This window comes from Aptenodytes forsteri, unplaced genomic scaffold (assembly GCF_000699145.1).
Source record: "Aptenodytes forsteri isolate BGI_AS27 unplaced genomic scaffold, ASM69914v1 Scaffold56, whole genome shotgun sequence".
NCBI classification, from domain to species: Eukaryota; Metazoa; Chordata; class Aves; order Sphenisciformes; family Spheniscidae; genus Aptenodytes; species Aptenodytes forsteri.
The window spans coordinates 881,198-898,328 of record NW_008796213.1 but is presented as its reverse complement, the minus strand read 5'-3'; the positions used below and the strand labels follow the sequence as shown (position 1 = coordinate 898,328).

General features: G+C 38.8%; 1 protein-coding gene across 1 annotated transcript in view; it reads left to right on the top strand.

Moving 5' to 3' along the window:
• IPO8 (importin 8) overlaps nt 1-16,367 on the top strand; it is a 40,151-nt gene extending 23,784 nt beyond the window's left edge. The window contains exons 19-24 of the mRNA XM_019474415.1: nt 617-712; nt 2,180-2,400; nt 10,057-10,262; nt 11,736-11,981; nt 12,658-12,774; nt 13,478-16,367. Of these exons, the coding sequence (XP_019329960.1) occupies nt 617-712; nt 2,180-2,400; nt 10,057-10,262; nt 11,736-11,981; nt 12,658-12,774; nt 13,478-13,575 (984 nt within the window). The 3' untranslated portion in view covers nt 13,576-16,367. The remainder of the gene's footprint in view (nt 1-616; nt 713-2,179; nt 2,401-10,056; nt 10,263-11,735; nt 11,982-12,657; nt 12,775-13,477) is intronic.
• The last annotated feature ends 764 nt before the right edge of the window (nt 16,368-17,131 follow it).

Genomic DNA, 17,131 nt, shown 5'->3' with positions numbered 1-17,131 from the left:
TCTCTGATTCTGGGCATTATAGAGTGTTAGGCATCTAGCTGCCTGCTTATTTTTAAGAAACTTACAGAAATCGAATGTGTTTGAGAATTCTGCTTCTTTGTCAGGTTTGATTGACGTTGACCATGGGGTTGAAATGTACTGAGAAGAAGCAGTCAGTTTCACATGTATGTGCATATACATAGAGTGATTGCATACATCTTGTTTTTAATCAGAAACTAGCCTAGAGATAGGACTTCATTTTGCCAGGCTGTTAATCTGCCAGTGTCTATTAGAATTGAAGTAAAAAAATGGAAACAGAATGTGGAAAACATCAATGATTCCTGTAAGTAACATTTCCTTTAAAAAAGGGAAAGCAATGACGTATAAAGAATACTAACATTCATAAAGAGCTACAGCAATTTCTTCTAAATTTTTAAATTCATCTTTAGTCACTTATCCTTGTTTATGTTGTGTAGAGATGATTTTTTTGTGTGTCTTAATTCCTCACAAAACATAGCATGGATAGATATGTGTATGCCATGTAGAGGTTTTTTGATGTATGCAGGTACAGGAGCACTTGCTTTCAGAGTTGTCAGTGATTAATACTGATAAACTAAATTGTCATTCTGGTTGTTAGGTATTAACAGGAGATGCAGGAGAAGATGCAGAGTGCCATGCAGCCAAACTCCTAGAAGTAATTGTTCTTCAATGCAAAGGACGGGGTATTGACCAGGTGATATACATTGAACAGGTTTTCTCTTTTACTGGTTTCCAATGATACGTGTATGATTCCTGAGAAAAGCAGTTGGAATTAGAGAATTTGAGGAGAATGTGAAGTGTAGGAATGGGGAGAAATACAGAAAGAAGTAAATGAGCTCAGGAGAGTTTGTAAGATTGATTTTTTTTTTTTTTTCCTTTTTTTTTTTTGAGATTAGTGGGCATGACCGGAAAATGAATATAGACTGAACGGTAAGGATATAGTATGATGTGCAGGATTGTCTTCTTTTTGGTTTCTCCTAATAGGATTTCCCTTTTGATGCAAAACACACATTGTTAAAACTATTGTGGCTGAGAGGTTAACTATACATATCCAACTCCTGAAGTTGTTTCTCCAAGCAATATGAACTTGGTCCTTTTTAATATTTTGAATTACTCAGTGCATTTGGAAATGAAGAATTTTTAGCGTGGCTGGATTGTGATTGCTGGGAAAACATAATCACAATTTTCCCGAGTTTCTTAGAACACACTTTTAGATAGTAGTCTTTTTTATATTAAGGGCTAAATTCTGGTCTCATGTTTTACATAACGCTCCAGCCTAAATTACTTTAACATATCATATTTGATGTTGCCACAGTGCAATCCATGGACTTCAGTGATAAATTTTCAATTAATTTCACTGAAACCAATATAACTTTACTAATGTAAATCTGAAGTCATTGAAGATAAGAATGTTCTCTGAAAGATTTTATTTTTAAAAGAAATCTGGAAGAGATTAAAGTGAATTGTATGCATTTGCATTGAAATAAGTATGTGGTGGGGCTTAATTGAGCTCCACAACTCTGAATTAGAATGATTGCACACTGAACTGAACTCATAAACTAAAACATTCATAATGCTTCCCAAATTATTATAAAGCATAAGCCTGCACATTGAAATATATGTAGATGTTTATTTCATTATGTAGAAATTTGTGCGTACTTGCTTTTATCTGAATAAATTCACTCATGTCAAACTTTTACAAAAATTTAACATCACTTTACATTTATTAGGAAAAACTTTTTCTTGCAGATTTAGGTAATTTCATTTTTAATGCCTGTTAGTTTTGAAATTGTTGGATATCTTTATTCAAAGATGAGAATGTCTTGAGTTCTTTTCTAAACCTTTTATACACACTAGAACAAATTCCACCAAATGGCCCCAAATATTCTCCTCTGTGCTGAGAATAACATCGGCAATTTTTAGCTCAGAGAATAACTGTTTTGGGGAAGATTTATAAGCATGTAATCAGAGGCTTAAAATGCTTTTATGCTAGGGAGTGAATGGAATGCATTCCTAGGTATACCTAGACTTCAGTTATCTCTGGAGATTAATTCTGGTAAAAGTATTTCAAACTTTTGTGTAATCTGGCAACATGTATAATGCCTGTTTTTTTGTTTTTTGTTTTTTTTTTTTTCCTTCTCCTTTATATTTGTATGCCCAGTGTATTCCGCTCTTTGTGGAGGCTGTTCTGGAGCGGTTAACTAGAGGAGTTAAAACAAGTGAGCTTCGTACCATGTGTCTTCAGGTTGCCATAGCTGCACTCTACTACAATCCTGACCTACTTCTGCACACCTTAGAGAACATCAGATTTCCACACAATCCTGAGCCCATCACTGCACAGTTCATAAACCAGTGGATGAATGACACAGACTGTTTTCTTGGGCAAGTATTGTGGTTTTTTCTTTTAAAAGTCCATGGGTTTGATTTTTTTGTTCACTTCTGTTTGTATCCCTAGTCATGTTGATGAAAGAGTTCTCATTCCTTGGTTAGTCTAAATACCAGTAATCCACACTACATTGCTGTGGTGCCGGTAAAGGTGACCTATGTCCATATAACTTTTCCGGGTCTGTTGAGCTACGTGCTGAATTTTCTGTGCTGTGAGGATACGAGGGTACAATACATATCATATTTCACAATTCTTTTAAGTTCCTTAATCACAAACTATCTGCTTCTCCAAGAGATGGTCCAGCATGAATTGAGGGTAATATTCAGAGCTGACCAGCAGGATTTCAGCGAGATGTTCACTTTTTTACTGAAACACTGTATACATGTTTTCTGTTCTATATTTTATAAAGTACTTTTAACTGCTCCATTTAGCGTTAAAAAACCATTACTCTGTCCAGTGAATCCCACACTCTGATTTTAATCCCTTCAAGTTGTTCGTGATCAACTTGCATATTTATCATTATGCCATTGATGTACTGACTATTTAGCATACTCTTGAACTTAAACTTCATTCCGACCTCCCTTGAATATGTGTGTACACTGCACTAGTGTGCACGTGGGCAGGAGCTGAACATTTGTAAAGTAAATGAAGGTGGACAAAGCCTGTCATCACATAGCTAAGCATGCACTTGATGCTGGGTGGATGTGAAGTCCACTGCTTGACGGTTACTGCTTGCCTCTCAGCTGAGATGTGGTGTCTGACTGTGAGATTCAAATCCACTTAAAGGCAAAGCAGGCAGTCGGATGTAGTTAACAGCTACCTCTCACCTTCCTGCTATGAGTTACGTTTTGTCATTGGAGGCTAACATCTGACTGCAGGTGTACGGATAGGCTTAGAACGTGTCTTCCCTGTGCATAGTCTATGCCAACAGACTTAAGTGAAGTGTCAGCGTGTTAGGAGTCATGCCATGAATGAGCATGGGCTGAGACAGGCAGCTCCTAACCCATAGATGCATACCTTATTTTAGGTTGTCATTCTTTTCCTACCTGTTTCTTATTGGTACAGTCTTGTCCTTCCAATTCTAAACAAGTCTCTAGGGGGCTTTTTATAAGATGGTTTCTCCACTTCCCAGTCATCCAAATAGCTTTTCTCCATACCAGGTCTTATTTGAGTTAGTCTTCCCTGAACAGAATTATATGCCATCTTGGTATAGCTGCATTATTGCCTCAGTGTCCATTTTGAATTTAGAACTGTGTGGTGCATTATAGCATTGCATTACCTTTTTCATAACTGTAATAAAATAGTGACTCCCAATCAATCGATGACCAACTGGTATATGCGGGTTTTGCTCTCAGCATGTCCTTTGTAGTATTTTTGAAACATACACCAAATGTACCTGGTAAAAATTGTTTTCTTCCCTCCTCTGTCCTAAGTACACAGTTTTGTGGGATGAGGACGAAAGCACAGTAGTTTGTAGAATTGCAGCATAGACTACCTTAATCAGGTCTGCACATTAATTCTGTCTGGTTTACTAGAATGAAAACCACTTGGAGATACAAGAGAAATTGCCTGCTCTGGGGTATACAGGCTTTGTGCAGATTCCCCATTCATGTCTGTATTTGAAGGTATTACCATAGCAGTCTCTCCTGGAAGAAAGAAAAATTAAAAATACTAAATTAAACGGATAAAAAGTGGGGAAAAAAAATCTCTTATTCATTATAACAAAAACAGACAGTTCATATTATCACAAGCATTCTGACTTCTTCTACCTGCTATGTATACGAAATGTCCAAGTACGTCCTGTATCTTAACATAAATACACATCTTATCAATTAGAGGGTGACAACTTGAGTTGGTGACAAAGAAGACATAAAGGACCCAATTTCCCTCATTTCTTTTGGAGTGCCAGTGGCTGAAAAATGGCACCTTTAAGTCTACCTCTCTCACCCCTTGTGGTAATATTATTGTTAATTACTAAATTATTTTTATATCTACCAACTTTAGAAAAGAGCAAGACCTCTTAGGATTTCCATGTACCGATTTTTTTTTTATGGCTGAAGCAAAGTTCTTGACATTCAGCTCTTTGTGCTGTCATTTTTTCTACTGCATATCAAATGCTGAACACATATGGAGACAGTAGAAGATATTTTTTCTACTGCATATCAAATGCTGAACACGTACGGAGACAGTAGAAAAGAAGATACTCTGTACAGGTGGTAAACTTGTCATTCCTTTTTTAAAAGAAATCAAAAATGAGAGAGATTCATAGCCTTAAACAGTTCATCCTGGAGCATTCAGTGAGAAACGAGTCAGATCCAGAGGGGAAAAATGCTGCAGATCTGACTAGGCTCCAACCTCAAGAACTCCTGTGAGCTACAGCTTAACTTTCAGTTCTTTTGTGTTGCTATTCAAAAAGCATCAGCTACTGCAACTACTGTTCAACTGAATTCTTCTTCAGAGCTGAGACAAAAGCCTCTGAAAATGAAACATGGAGATCATGATGCTAGATTCTGCTCAGACTCTGCACTTGAATGGCAGCAGAAGATTAAAATGTCTCTCTCTGATCTGCTGCTACCAGCAGTGAAATAAATATCTGTAATATTGCTTAAATCTAAAAACTACTCTTCCTTCAAGTGCTGTCTCCTCAGTATGTGGCTTCCGGGTGTAGGGCTTTTGCTGTAGTACTACTTGTCAGGCACTGTGACGTGATGTAAGGGACTTCCTCCCTTTCACTCAGGACAGCACTGCTTCTAGAAGACCATTTGTTTTAGTAAGGGTCATCATCTGAACAGCAGCCAGATATTCAGAGGCCTAACTGAACAGGAAAAGACAGAAATGCAGACAAAGTCTGGCTTTCTTGAAACCCTTCCTTGGGTCCACCCCTGCAGATTTCATGTCTTCATCAGTGAAGACAGCAGTGGGCACCCTGATTTATACAGTCCTTTTTCTCACCAGCCATCATTCACTGCTGCTTTGGTTTACAGTTAGATTGCTTTCCAGCAAGAGGCAGTTTTAGGCTTAAATTCAAATCAGTTGGAAGACTCACAGATCCTAGAGAAATTGGAGAAGATCAAAGTAGGTCCACCTCCAGGTGTGAAGGACCAGGTGAACCTTACTGCCATTTCTTTGTCAGCCATGCAGGAAATCTGTGGCTTACTGGTAACAGTGGCTCTTCAAGATGCTCTGTCCACATAAATCTCGCACCCCTTTGTCCTCCTTCTGCTCCTGTGAAGTCTTAGTACCCATAGATCCTGCTCTGCCAGCAGCAGGGTTGTGCGTGTTTGCATGCTCTCAGGCTGGAGCCAACGGTGTTTGCCAAAAGAATGCAGTATTTCTTGAGCAGCACTTGTGAATGCATGAGATGGAATCCATGGGAATAATACATCTTGGGAGGGAAAAGCAGTTACGGTAAGATAAGTAACTGTTCTTCCATGTTATTAAAAATATGGAAACTATTTAAAACTGATTCGAAATTTTGAATATTAAAAATGATCCAGGAAAGGAGAGCTCAGAACTCATTGTAAGACTGTGCATAAATACAGTATGTCATTGTGGATATTACATATCTGTGGATGTGTGCCCATAATGCCCATGTACCACAGTATATTGTATTTATTTATTTCTAAATGTTTTCTACAATAACTTCAAACTGAAAAGGCATTTGTAGAAACATTTGTTCCTGTCGTGGCTTAGCCGGCAGCTGAGCACCACACAGCCGCTCGCTCACTCCCCCCCAGTGGGATGGGGGAGAGAATCGGAAGGGTAAAAGTGAGAAAACTCGTGGGTTGAGATAAAGACAGTTTGATAGGGAAAGCAAAAGCTGCGCACGCAAGCAGAGCAAAACAAGGAATTCATTCACTGCTTCCCATCGGCAGGCAGGTGTTCAGCCATCTCCAGGAAAGCAGGGCTCCATCACACGTAATGGTCACTTCACTCCAAACATCCCCCCCGCTTCCTTCTTCTTCCCCCAGCTTTATATACTGAGCATGACGTCACATGGTATGGAATATCCCTTTGGCCAGTTTGGGTCAGCTGTCCCGGCTGTGTCCCCTCCCAGCTTCTTGTGCACCTGCACTTCTCAGTCGGCAGAGCATGGGAAACTAAAAAGTCCTTGACTAGTGTAAGCATTACCTAGCAACAACTAAAACATTGGTGTGTTATCAGCTTTGTTCTAAATCCAGAACACAGCACTGTACCAGCTACTAGGAAGGAAATTAACTCTATCCCTGCCGAAACCAGGACAGTTCTTTACTGCGTTCCACCTTTTCCCTGACAGCTGAAATTTGGGTGAGACTTCTGCGTGACTTATGCTTACTCTCATACTAGAAATTCTTCTTTGGAAACTAGGGTGAAAGGAAAATCTTAACTTGCTTCAAAAAAAACCTCAATAAGTAATTTTATTTTTTTAGAAGCTGAATAGGGGGATTTATTTGATAGCAGTTTAAATAGTTAGAAATCCTAGCTTTCTCAGAGTTTTATATAAAATCCCAGTCCTATATAGGAAAACAAGGTTAGTTCCAACTTTGCAACTAGAAGGAAATGGCTAATTATTTGCAGTTTGTCCAGGAACTGGATTGATGTAATAGAAAGCAACCTGATCCTCACATAAAGGAGCACAGCAAACCAGTGAAGGAAAGGATTAGTTATTTCCCTTTGAAATACTTTCAGCTTGGTTTAAAATACAAAAGATTCTTAGATCTTTTTGTCCTGTATTGGAAGGAAGTGCATTAGCAAGAAAAGGTTGTGCAGATTATGAAGACCACACACAGCTTGTTAAAAATAGACTTGCCTAGGAGTTGTGCACTGCAGTGCCATGTGTTGCATGTTTAGCACTCCAGGCTTGATATACCATTGAGGGAGCAAGCAGAGTCTGTGATTGTTAGGGAGGACTATTGTGTGCTGCTGAGCAAATAAATACGGATCTCGAAGCACAAAGCACTGAGGAGAATCGTATCCAGGCTCCCTCATGCAGACAGAAGGGTGCTGAAATAATGAGCCTTTTGACAGCAAAGGAATGGTCCTGAAACCATTCTTTGCCATTACGAAAATAGGTAAATGACATAAAACTCCGTTTTGCTTGTTCAGTCCTGTGGGTACTTGATACAGCTGGGACGTAGTAGGATGCTGAACTTCAGGCAAGGCAGATGCTTATCCTGCTGTTTGTCTCTGCTGGCAGGTGGAAGAAATAAGTCTCCTTCTGGCTCAGGTTCACTAAAGATGGTTTGATGCCTGGATTTTTCCTGTCCTGCTGGGTCTTCTAATAACATGCATATTCTGAAGATGTGTTCATTCTTACAACTTCTCTGTTTAGAAGCTTGAAAATGGAGCATGACAAATATGCTGTATTTTTTGGCCATTTGGGTTGCTTCATAATGATGACTCCCTTTTAAACAGCAATGCTCGATTCTCGCACTTTCGTTTGCTGTCCAGAAAAGATAACTTAATATGAAGCTAAGCCACTAATTACTAAGATTTTTTTACATTTTACTGTGTTGCATTTTGCAATTGGCATTGTGTAATGGTAGCTTTTTCAAATGTATTATAAAAGGTAGTGCCAAGTGTCCTTAACTACTCTGGCGCATGTACACTGAAATTGCTTCATTATACATTTGGGGCTTGAAGAAATTTCATGGCTTCCCGGTGTTAGGATGCAGGACAGAAGTCTTGTGCATAGATTGCAGAGCTTTGGTCAAACTTGGATGAGGGTGCTGGCAGAGGGAGGAGGTAGAGAAAGTTCATTCCTTTTGTACTTGCAGTAAGGACAATTCTCCCCAAAAAGCTATGTTTCATTCACATGTAGCATCATCTTTAGCTTGGATTTTGGTCTTTACAGTGTTGGCATGAGAGCAAATGGCAATGAGGTTGTTTTCAACATAGATAAACTGACAGGAGTAAAGGGTTTAATTTTTTTTCTTGAAAGCAGACCCTGTTCCCCTGACTCAGTGTCCTTGGTTGATTTGCATGCCCTCTTTTGTGCTCCATTCCTTCTGAAAAGAAAGTATTGCAGTTAGCAGCGATGGAAGGACGCTCTTCGCCTACTTGTGTTTTGGTACATTTTTCAACACGTGTAATGGAGCAGCCAAACCCAGCATGACAAAGTGTGTCATTTGATATGCTAGTTGACTTTGTTTTTCTTGGAAGGTCTTCTGTGATCATAATGTTATGCATGATCATATATAATTTATTGTTGTTGTCAACTTCTCTGAGAATGGAATCACTTCACGAAGCCCTAACAGGACTAACAACGTGGGAGGTGTAATAAAATCCCTCCAGATCCCCAGCTTTGTTTAAGCACATGTAAAGTTCAGAAAGCTGTAATACATGATGACTTGTGTTACTTAAACAATATTATAGTTCAGTAGCATGTTATATGGGATCTTTGGTAATGAAATTGTAAGCACTTTTAAAATTGTATTTCTATAGCAATTTTTGAAGTGGTGGATTGAGCTGGTTGTGTTCCCCTGTAAGCTTTATTGCAGTCTGTGGGGCACATCTTACTAGTTTCTTCTCTCTCAACTTGTATCCTCTTCATTCCAAAGTAAAACTGATTCAGTAACAGAAGTATCTACCGAGAGTCTGGAGGACGGCCATTTTCTGCCAGCTCTGGAGGTTTGCTTGGTTTCTGTAGGTCTTGCTGAAACTTCTTGCTGGAACTACTTGTCCTGCAGAAGGCTTGCACAGAAGCTGTCAGCATGAAATTGAATAGTTCAAACAAAACAAGCTCCTCTCAAGCCCTTAATAGCAAAATACCATAATGTTAGAGTTGAATACCACTGGTGTTTCCAGTAAGGAAGAACCAAAGAGTATCTGCAGAGGCAGTTAGAGAATTTTTCCCTGTCTTGTTTGCAAATAACTTCTATCTCTGGAAGTGAAAATCAATTCTTACTTTTAAGAGCATAGGCTCTTACCTAGTTTCATGGCTATGGTCACATAAAAATCTTCCTGCTACTAATTTCATGATTTTCTTTCCCTTCAATTATCTATAGTTTGTTTTACTGGAGGTCTACTGCTTTGCAAGTTCCCTGTTTGAGTGTACTGCCAGTTATTCTTGATACGGTGGAATTATTTCCCTGCTTTCACTGGAGTTAGCAATGTGTCTCAAGTTAGTGTCGGAAATTGGATGTGTAATACAGCCATTCTGATGGACTCTTAATAAACATGTTTAAATACAGCTAGCCCTGTGGCGCTCCATAAATGCACCCTGCAATTCAGTGCATTCCTGCTTATCATTACTCTTCACTAATAGTCTTTTTGCTAATTTCAATCCCTGCAACAGTACTGCTATCAAAGCCAAGGCAAATTAATTTTCCATCCTATTTAATGATGATAATCTGTATCAAATGCTTTATTAAAGACAAGATAGTCTACATAATTATTAAACAGTATTTATTTAGCATTACAAACTTTGCATTTGGTAATCACAGGAATTTGACCAGTGCTTGAAAGGTATTTAATTGTTGTCGGACAAGTACTTTCCAGTGGGGAACTTGCGTTCAGAACAAAGGAAATAATGTGTTTACGAGCTTCGAACATAGACTTTGAACACAGTTTCTGTGACATTGTCTTCTGCCATGTCGAGCACCAGGACTTTAATGGTCTCCTTGCAGTGAAAATCTGTTTTTTGTCTAACAAACAAGTGTGTGTTGTTTCAGACTCCATGACAGAAAGATGTGTATAATAGGACTGAGCATCCTAATGGAATTGCAGAACCGACCGCCTGCAGTGGATGCTGTGGCTGCCCAGATTGTCCCTTCAATCCTCCTCCTCTTCCTGGGCTTAAAACAAGTTTGCGCCTCACGAGAACTCACAGAACATGAGGATCATGCTAAAGATGAAAAACACGTTGCAGAAGATAATGGTAAAATCTCCCCTTTTCACATTGTGGATTTTGTCTGGATTTAATTTAAAGGGGGTAAGAAATTGCAGTTCATTTTTCAGACTCATTAGTCTGCTGAAAATAGCTCGGCTTACTGGCTACTTGAAAGATCATCTTAGGAATTGATTTTTCCTCCCAAAATGTAATCAGAACGTTTCAATGTATAACAGCTAACACTTTGTGAAAGGGTAGTATTGGTTTAAGAGTAACAATAAAACTTGCAAGTCCACTCTTCTGGGTTGTGAATGTGCTCCGTCTTCTCACATAGGCAGCAGGAGTTTGCCAGGACTGCACTGGTTATATTCTTGATTCCTGGAAAGAAGCTGTTTCTAGTACCCAACTATTTGAAAGACCTGTTTCGCTGAACTTTGAAGGAAATCCTAGCAAGACTTCTTTGTCCAAATGGAAAGTGATTTGCAAAGCGGGGTTTGAGACAGCTGAGGTTCCTGGAGTAGACAGACCTCTTACTGCTGTGTCTGCCAGAAGAGAAAAAATATCAAAGAATACCTTGCGGAGGGAATTGTGGGGAGTGAATTTTGCACAGCATTGCAGGCAGATACGTGTGGCTGTATTTGACTTGGAACAGGAGATAGATGGTTTGAGGTCTGAAAATTAGATTGGATATAAGCAGATTATGTAATCCACTCAAATTTCACATGATTGTTCTGTAATGGAATTACAGAATTCTTCTCAATGCATAGGAGCACAGTATGGAAACAGCACAGTAATTTTCAAATCTGTCCTGTGATTCTTCAGTCCCTGCTTGTTGCAGATATAGTCATCTTTATTCTTTCTAAACCGTTAACACAGGAAGAGCTGAAGGTTTGGAATTGGAGGGGGATTTTTGTTATCTTGATTTTAAGTCAGAAATATTTTTCCTTAAGTAAGAAATAGCAGTGTTTAGAATTGCATGTTGGAGTTGCATTTAATTCAGGATGTAATCGTCGTTTCATGAGCGGAATGGAAGGTCAAGCTAAGCGAAAGGTGCTATTTTAAGTTTGTTCAAATAAAGGAGCGCTCTGAAGAATAGCAGGCAGACATTTGGTCTACATCTGGTTTTCTCTTTGTTTTGTGTCAATTTGTGAAGTCTATGCAAGTCTCTATTTGTTCGTAATTTAGAAAGTACAGTGATGGAACACTTTGTCAAAGACACATTTCCTCAAAATTTTTGGATGCTATGATTGCACAATGACTGCATAAATGAAAGGAGAAAAAAGATGGCAGTTTCACATTCCCCAGGTGTGCTTAGAAACAGAAGCTTAACTGATCTTGAATGTAGGAAACATTTCAACAGCTTCATTTTTCCAGTTCTTCAAAGATTTTGGGGGAAGGGTGTTAACAGAGGGTACCCTTTCCGGCCAAAACCTAGATTTATTAATTGTTCTTCATTCATAAGTCATTGTTTCCTTACATTTATTAAACTTTGTTTTACAAAACACATCAATGATTTTGCAGAAGAGATACCGAGTGATGAGGAGGAGACAAATGAAGTGAGCCAGGCGATGCAAGAGAACCATGGTGGAGGAGGAGGAGGTGGTGGTGGTGGTGGTGGAGGTGGAGAGGAAGAGGATGAAGATGAAGATGATGATGATGACTGGGATGAAGATGCATTGGAAGAGACTGCTCTTGAAGGGTTCAGCACACCTCTTGACCTTGAAAATGGTGTTGATGAATACCAGTTTTTTACACAAGCACTTTTAGGTACGTGTTTGCTAGTTGGCAGAATGATATAACATGATGAAATCGTTTGGAGATGTTTATGATCATCACTGGGAAAAAACCTTTTCTTTGTTGTGGGTAATAATTTAGATTATTGAAACTGGAAAATGTGATCTTGCTTTCTAATATTAGTCCTAAGATTTTTTGGCTTACAAGTACTGCAAAAACAAATGGTAGCAGATGCAGCCAGAGATTAATTCTCTTCATGTTCTCTTTCAGAACTTTTCAATCACAGCTTAAATAAGTGGGACTCGGTCACTAGGGGGACTCCTATATATAGAAATATTTGTCACTTTCTAGATATTAAAATCATAATGGAGAAATTTTCTCCCTTTCCTGTTTGACTAATCCTGTTGCTTATAGTTTTGATAGGAGTTTTAAATTAGAAGATTCACTTCATCACTGTCCATGAATAATGGCCACATGGTTAACTTTCGGTTTCAGAAAGCAGAGAATGTGATTAAGTTCCCCAAAATGGATTACCTCTATTACAGTGGGGATTCTGTGCTAAGAAAACTGACAGGAACACTGAACCTGTTTTGCAGTGCAAATGCTGTTTTAAAACCAACCAGGAATTCCATGTGTTTCATTTTGTTCTTCTTAAATTAACTTGCAATGTGACCTGATAATCACTTTTCATCCATTCCTGTTCTGACAGCGGTGCAGAGCCGAGATGCAGCCTGGTACCATTCGCTGACAGCACCGTTGAGTGAGGATCAGAAGAAACAGCTGCAGGAAATTTATACATTAGCGGAACACCGGCGAAATGCTGCAGGTGAGTCACTTCTCTGGGGCCATTTTGTCTGTTGCAGAGATGTTGGAACTGCATCTAATCTGTAACAACAGAGAGAATAAACCTCTGTGCTAATTAACATTTCCTGAGAAGTGTGAGTAGGATATTGCGCTTATATTATCTCTTGCTTGGAAGTGTATGTTATTCAGAGAGATTATTGTTGCTTCTAATTAATTGCCTTCTCATTGACATGTGCTGCTGTTTGAACAGGGTACGAACTAGTTTTGCACAATCTGACATTTGAAATGAAGAGCAAATTAAGGCAATATCTAGCTGTCAGCCAGGCATTTGATGAAGATTACTATAGATTATTATGTGTTTAAGGGTTTTGTAACTTTTTAATCACTAACATTGCCTTCACAGTCAGGGTAAGGTTTTAGAAGTTTAGAAAGCTTGCATCGTGGAAAATAAATTCAGATTTAATCAAAAAGGACGCAGAATAGTGTGACATAGACTGATTCTGTAGAGGATTAATTTCTCAGCTCTGTTGTAGAGGTGTGTGCGTTTATGCATTTAGAGAAAATCTGAGTGTAATTTATTACTGTCACTGCATTTAGAGAACGGAATTTTGACTCAACTGAGAGTTTTTTCCACAACTTTGCATTCTTAGCTGAGCTATATTGTCTCTGTCAAAAGTGTTCTCTATAGACTATTTTTCATATTCTTTCCCTTCTTTGAATTCTAGAGACTAAGACAATAGAACAACAAAGTGGCTACGCATTTGACAACAAAGGACTGATCACAGCATTTAACTTTGCTGGAAGTACTCCTGGTGGCAACTGAAGGATCAACTACAAAGGTCAATGGGAAGGGTCTCATCATTACATTTTCTTGAAATCATCGTGACTTCTGAGTGATAGGGGAGGGTAATTTAATGCTGCTGAAGGTTTTCTGGAAAATAGCAGTGTGCTTCCCCCACCAGAATGCTCTTTCTAACCAGCTACTGTAATGTACAAATTCTTGTCGTGTTTTTATAATTCGATGGACTGAAAGGAAACATTTGTCCTTGAGGAACCTGAATGACTGGGAGGGGCCAGGCTGCATCTAATTGAGTTGCACTTCTCAGGTTTTTGCTGTGCAGAATTGATAGATTCATATGGATAACAGTGCCTTCTGTTGTACATGGATTGCCTGAACAAATGGATTTTGGAGTGCATTATAATTTTTTAAGTGTAAGGACATTTCTTGATACACTGTAAGCCTCGGTTCCATGTTTTCCAGTCACCTGCTTTTTACTACTCAGTTTAATTGTTCGTTGGTTGCATACACATTGCTGGATTCAGAATATGATTTCATCTTCCCTATTTGGTGCAGACCAAACGTGTAGAGGGAGGTGTCTGTTGGAGTTGCAAAGCATACACTGGTTACATCAAAGGATCTGAACAAAATTGCAGATTTTCCCTTGATGCAGTAGTCTTAAATTATTTCTCTTAGCCGTGAAATCAACTCGCTTGAGTTATGATGGCACGCGTGGCAGGTGGCTACCCTAAATCTACATTGATATTACCTCCTGCCTGGACAAGTGGTGTGGCCCTCGCATGTAGATGTTCTACATGACAACTTTTTATTTCCACTATTTTTGATGAATATTGGATTTTACTTGGGATTCTATAAAACTCTTTTCTGTTTTTATTCATTCATTACCATTCCAGTGGTAGTAATGAATAATGTGGTACAAAATATTTACAGTATTTTATTTATCTTGATAGAAGAAAAACAGCTCCAAACTTATTTCTTCTTACTCTTACACTTCTGTGATTGAATTTCTGGTCTGCATTCCATTTGGCTGTTTTTTTCCCATGCTGAAATTTCATTATCTGCCAGATTTTTTCCTAAATTTCAAAGACTGGTTTCTCATAAATTGAAACACATATAACAAAGTATTTGTGAATATGTTTATTTAGTGAGAAACTGATAGCAGTACTAATTTGAATAGGTGCCCCTCCTTTAGATCTGTTGGGATCACAGTGGTGTAGCCAAAATAAGTAGGGGTGCTTTAGAATGTGAAGTTTGGATTGGAGATAAAATGTTTAGACCAGATTTTGTCTCTATGTGTTAATTTCTTTACGACTTAAAAATATTTACCAAGCAATTTTAAGCGCATACTGATAATGTATTTCTTTAGAGCAGTGCCGCAACTGAAAAGTCGAAGCCCTTCCCATACCCCATCAAATTTTCAATGGCTGTAGCGGATTACAGATTGCTGGCCCGGCACTGTGCTGAAGCTTTCATTTTTTATATGTCAGAGTAATTATAATTCAGTCTGATAAATCTGAAGTGCTCTACACCTTGGCTTCTGGAAAAGGCCAAAGTATCTCTGCCTGTTCCTTGCCCCATCCCCTGGAATTTTCTCAGCGTGGCAGCTGTGGGGCAGAAGGTTCCCTGCTGCTTTCCTTTTTCCTGCACCTTTGTGTCAGACTCTCTCTGTTCGCTGTTCGCTGCTGCTGCTGCTTTTTTTTTTTCCCTCCACACAGCAGCTGCAAAGTAAAGTTGGCCCGGTTCGTGTAGGTTTTTCACTGCTGCTACTCACTTAATAGCAACAGTGAAAATTTCTCACTTTTAGGTCTGTGGTACATATGGAAAACTGTGGAAATTCCAGGGTCTGTATTTCCAAAAGGGAACAATACATTGAGCTGCATCGGACAGGCTCTTTAAGCTCAAGCAACAGGGGGCTCGGACATCCTTTATTTTGAACATCAGGCCATGAAAATTATATGTCACTTTTGCTAATTTAGGCCTGGGGGTATATTGACTGAGATGGTAGGAAGGCATTACATCCAGTTTGTTGGTGAGTTTCTCAGAAACCGTAGACGTTTTGAAATCCTTCACGAATTTAAGAAGTGGTTTTTGGAAGTTAAGGACGTGGACAACTTCTCTCTTACCTGACAATTGAAGTTAAGTATTAGGCAGGTAAACTGTTTAAGCCCTTTATTATTTTATTTTAAAAAAATGAGATTGTCAAGTTGGGTTTCTTTCAAAGCCCATTTGCCTTCTCCACACTGGCATGCAGAGTAGAAGAGGGATTTATTTTTCTTCTGCTAATGAGGTTGCTTGCACAGTCACAAGCTAATATTTGGGAGTTAATGTGTTCAAGGAAAAATCTGCTTTTGCATAGCATCATCTTTGTGTCACTCAGCTGAACTATGGCTGCTCCCTAGTTCTGCTTCTTGTATACTTTTCAAATCAACTGCCAAGAAAATTTCATCCAGATGTTTCTTACAAGGGGTTTAATCAGCAGCGTGGAGTCGGGAATCTTTGTTGTCTATTTTGCAGTGGGGGTCAGAGATATCTGAGGGGATGGCATGTAAAAAGGTTAAATGCCCTTCCTATCCCAGGAGATTCACGAGCAAATGTTTCTACTGGCAAAAGCAAATGTTAATTATTTTATTCCTTTTTTTGAAAAGGGTTTTCATCCAAAAAGATTTATTGGGCTCTAGCCTCCACTTCAACATATGGTTCTCTTTTAACATGATAAATATCCGTTTGTACATGATCATAAATAGGTAATGGATTTTAGGGATTTCTTTCTGAGCTGTGTCCAGCTTTGTACTACATTAAAGGGAGAGTAACACAAATGTGCATTACTGTCTCACTTTGAAGCCAAGGTAATCATGGAATATTAGATACCAGCATTGGCCAACCAAGCATGATATATTTGCCGTTGGAAGTGCAGAGAATCATGAATGTCTTGTAAAATAAAACAAAGGCTGATAACCGGTGACCTATGTTGCCCCATGCCCATGTTCCCAAAGTGTGAAGGTGACTCATATGGGCACCATGGGGGCTTTACATAGGAAATTAGCATTACGTAGGTTATAATCATAGCAAATGTTACCGTACATGATAAGCTGCTTTTTCAGATAAAATTAACTGATCCTGGGTATTGAATTGCATATGTTGTTTTGTCACTCTTGAAAGGAAAATAAGAATCACCACATGTTTTGGCTGCTTCTTTTTAGCTCTCTCTTTTTCAAAGTTGAAGTACTTGGTTTGCTGTCATTACAAAGCAAAATCTTTAATCAAAATGGCCAGCTCCAGGAAGAGTGCAGAATATCAAGCTAAGGAAAAAGCTAAAAAGCCCCAACCCCAACAATCCCCCCAAACTCACATGTGCACAGTCTGATTGAAATAAACGTGCTTTGGGAGTGTAAGTCAAAATATGTAAAGAATGTTACACCTGCGGGGTGTCAGGGAGACATGAAATGTCTCTTTGGGACATGCCCTTTGCCTGTGAAGTCCAGGCAGTTTGTGACTCTGGATTCCATCATACATTGTAGAGGGGAGAAGGTAGGAGAGTAGAGGATTTTTTTTTTTTTTGCTCTTTAAAAAAAAAGACTCT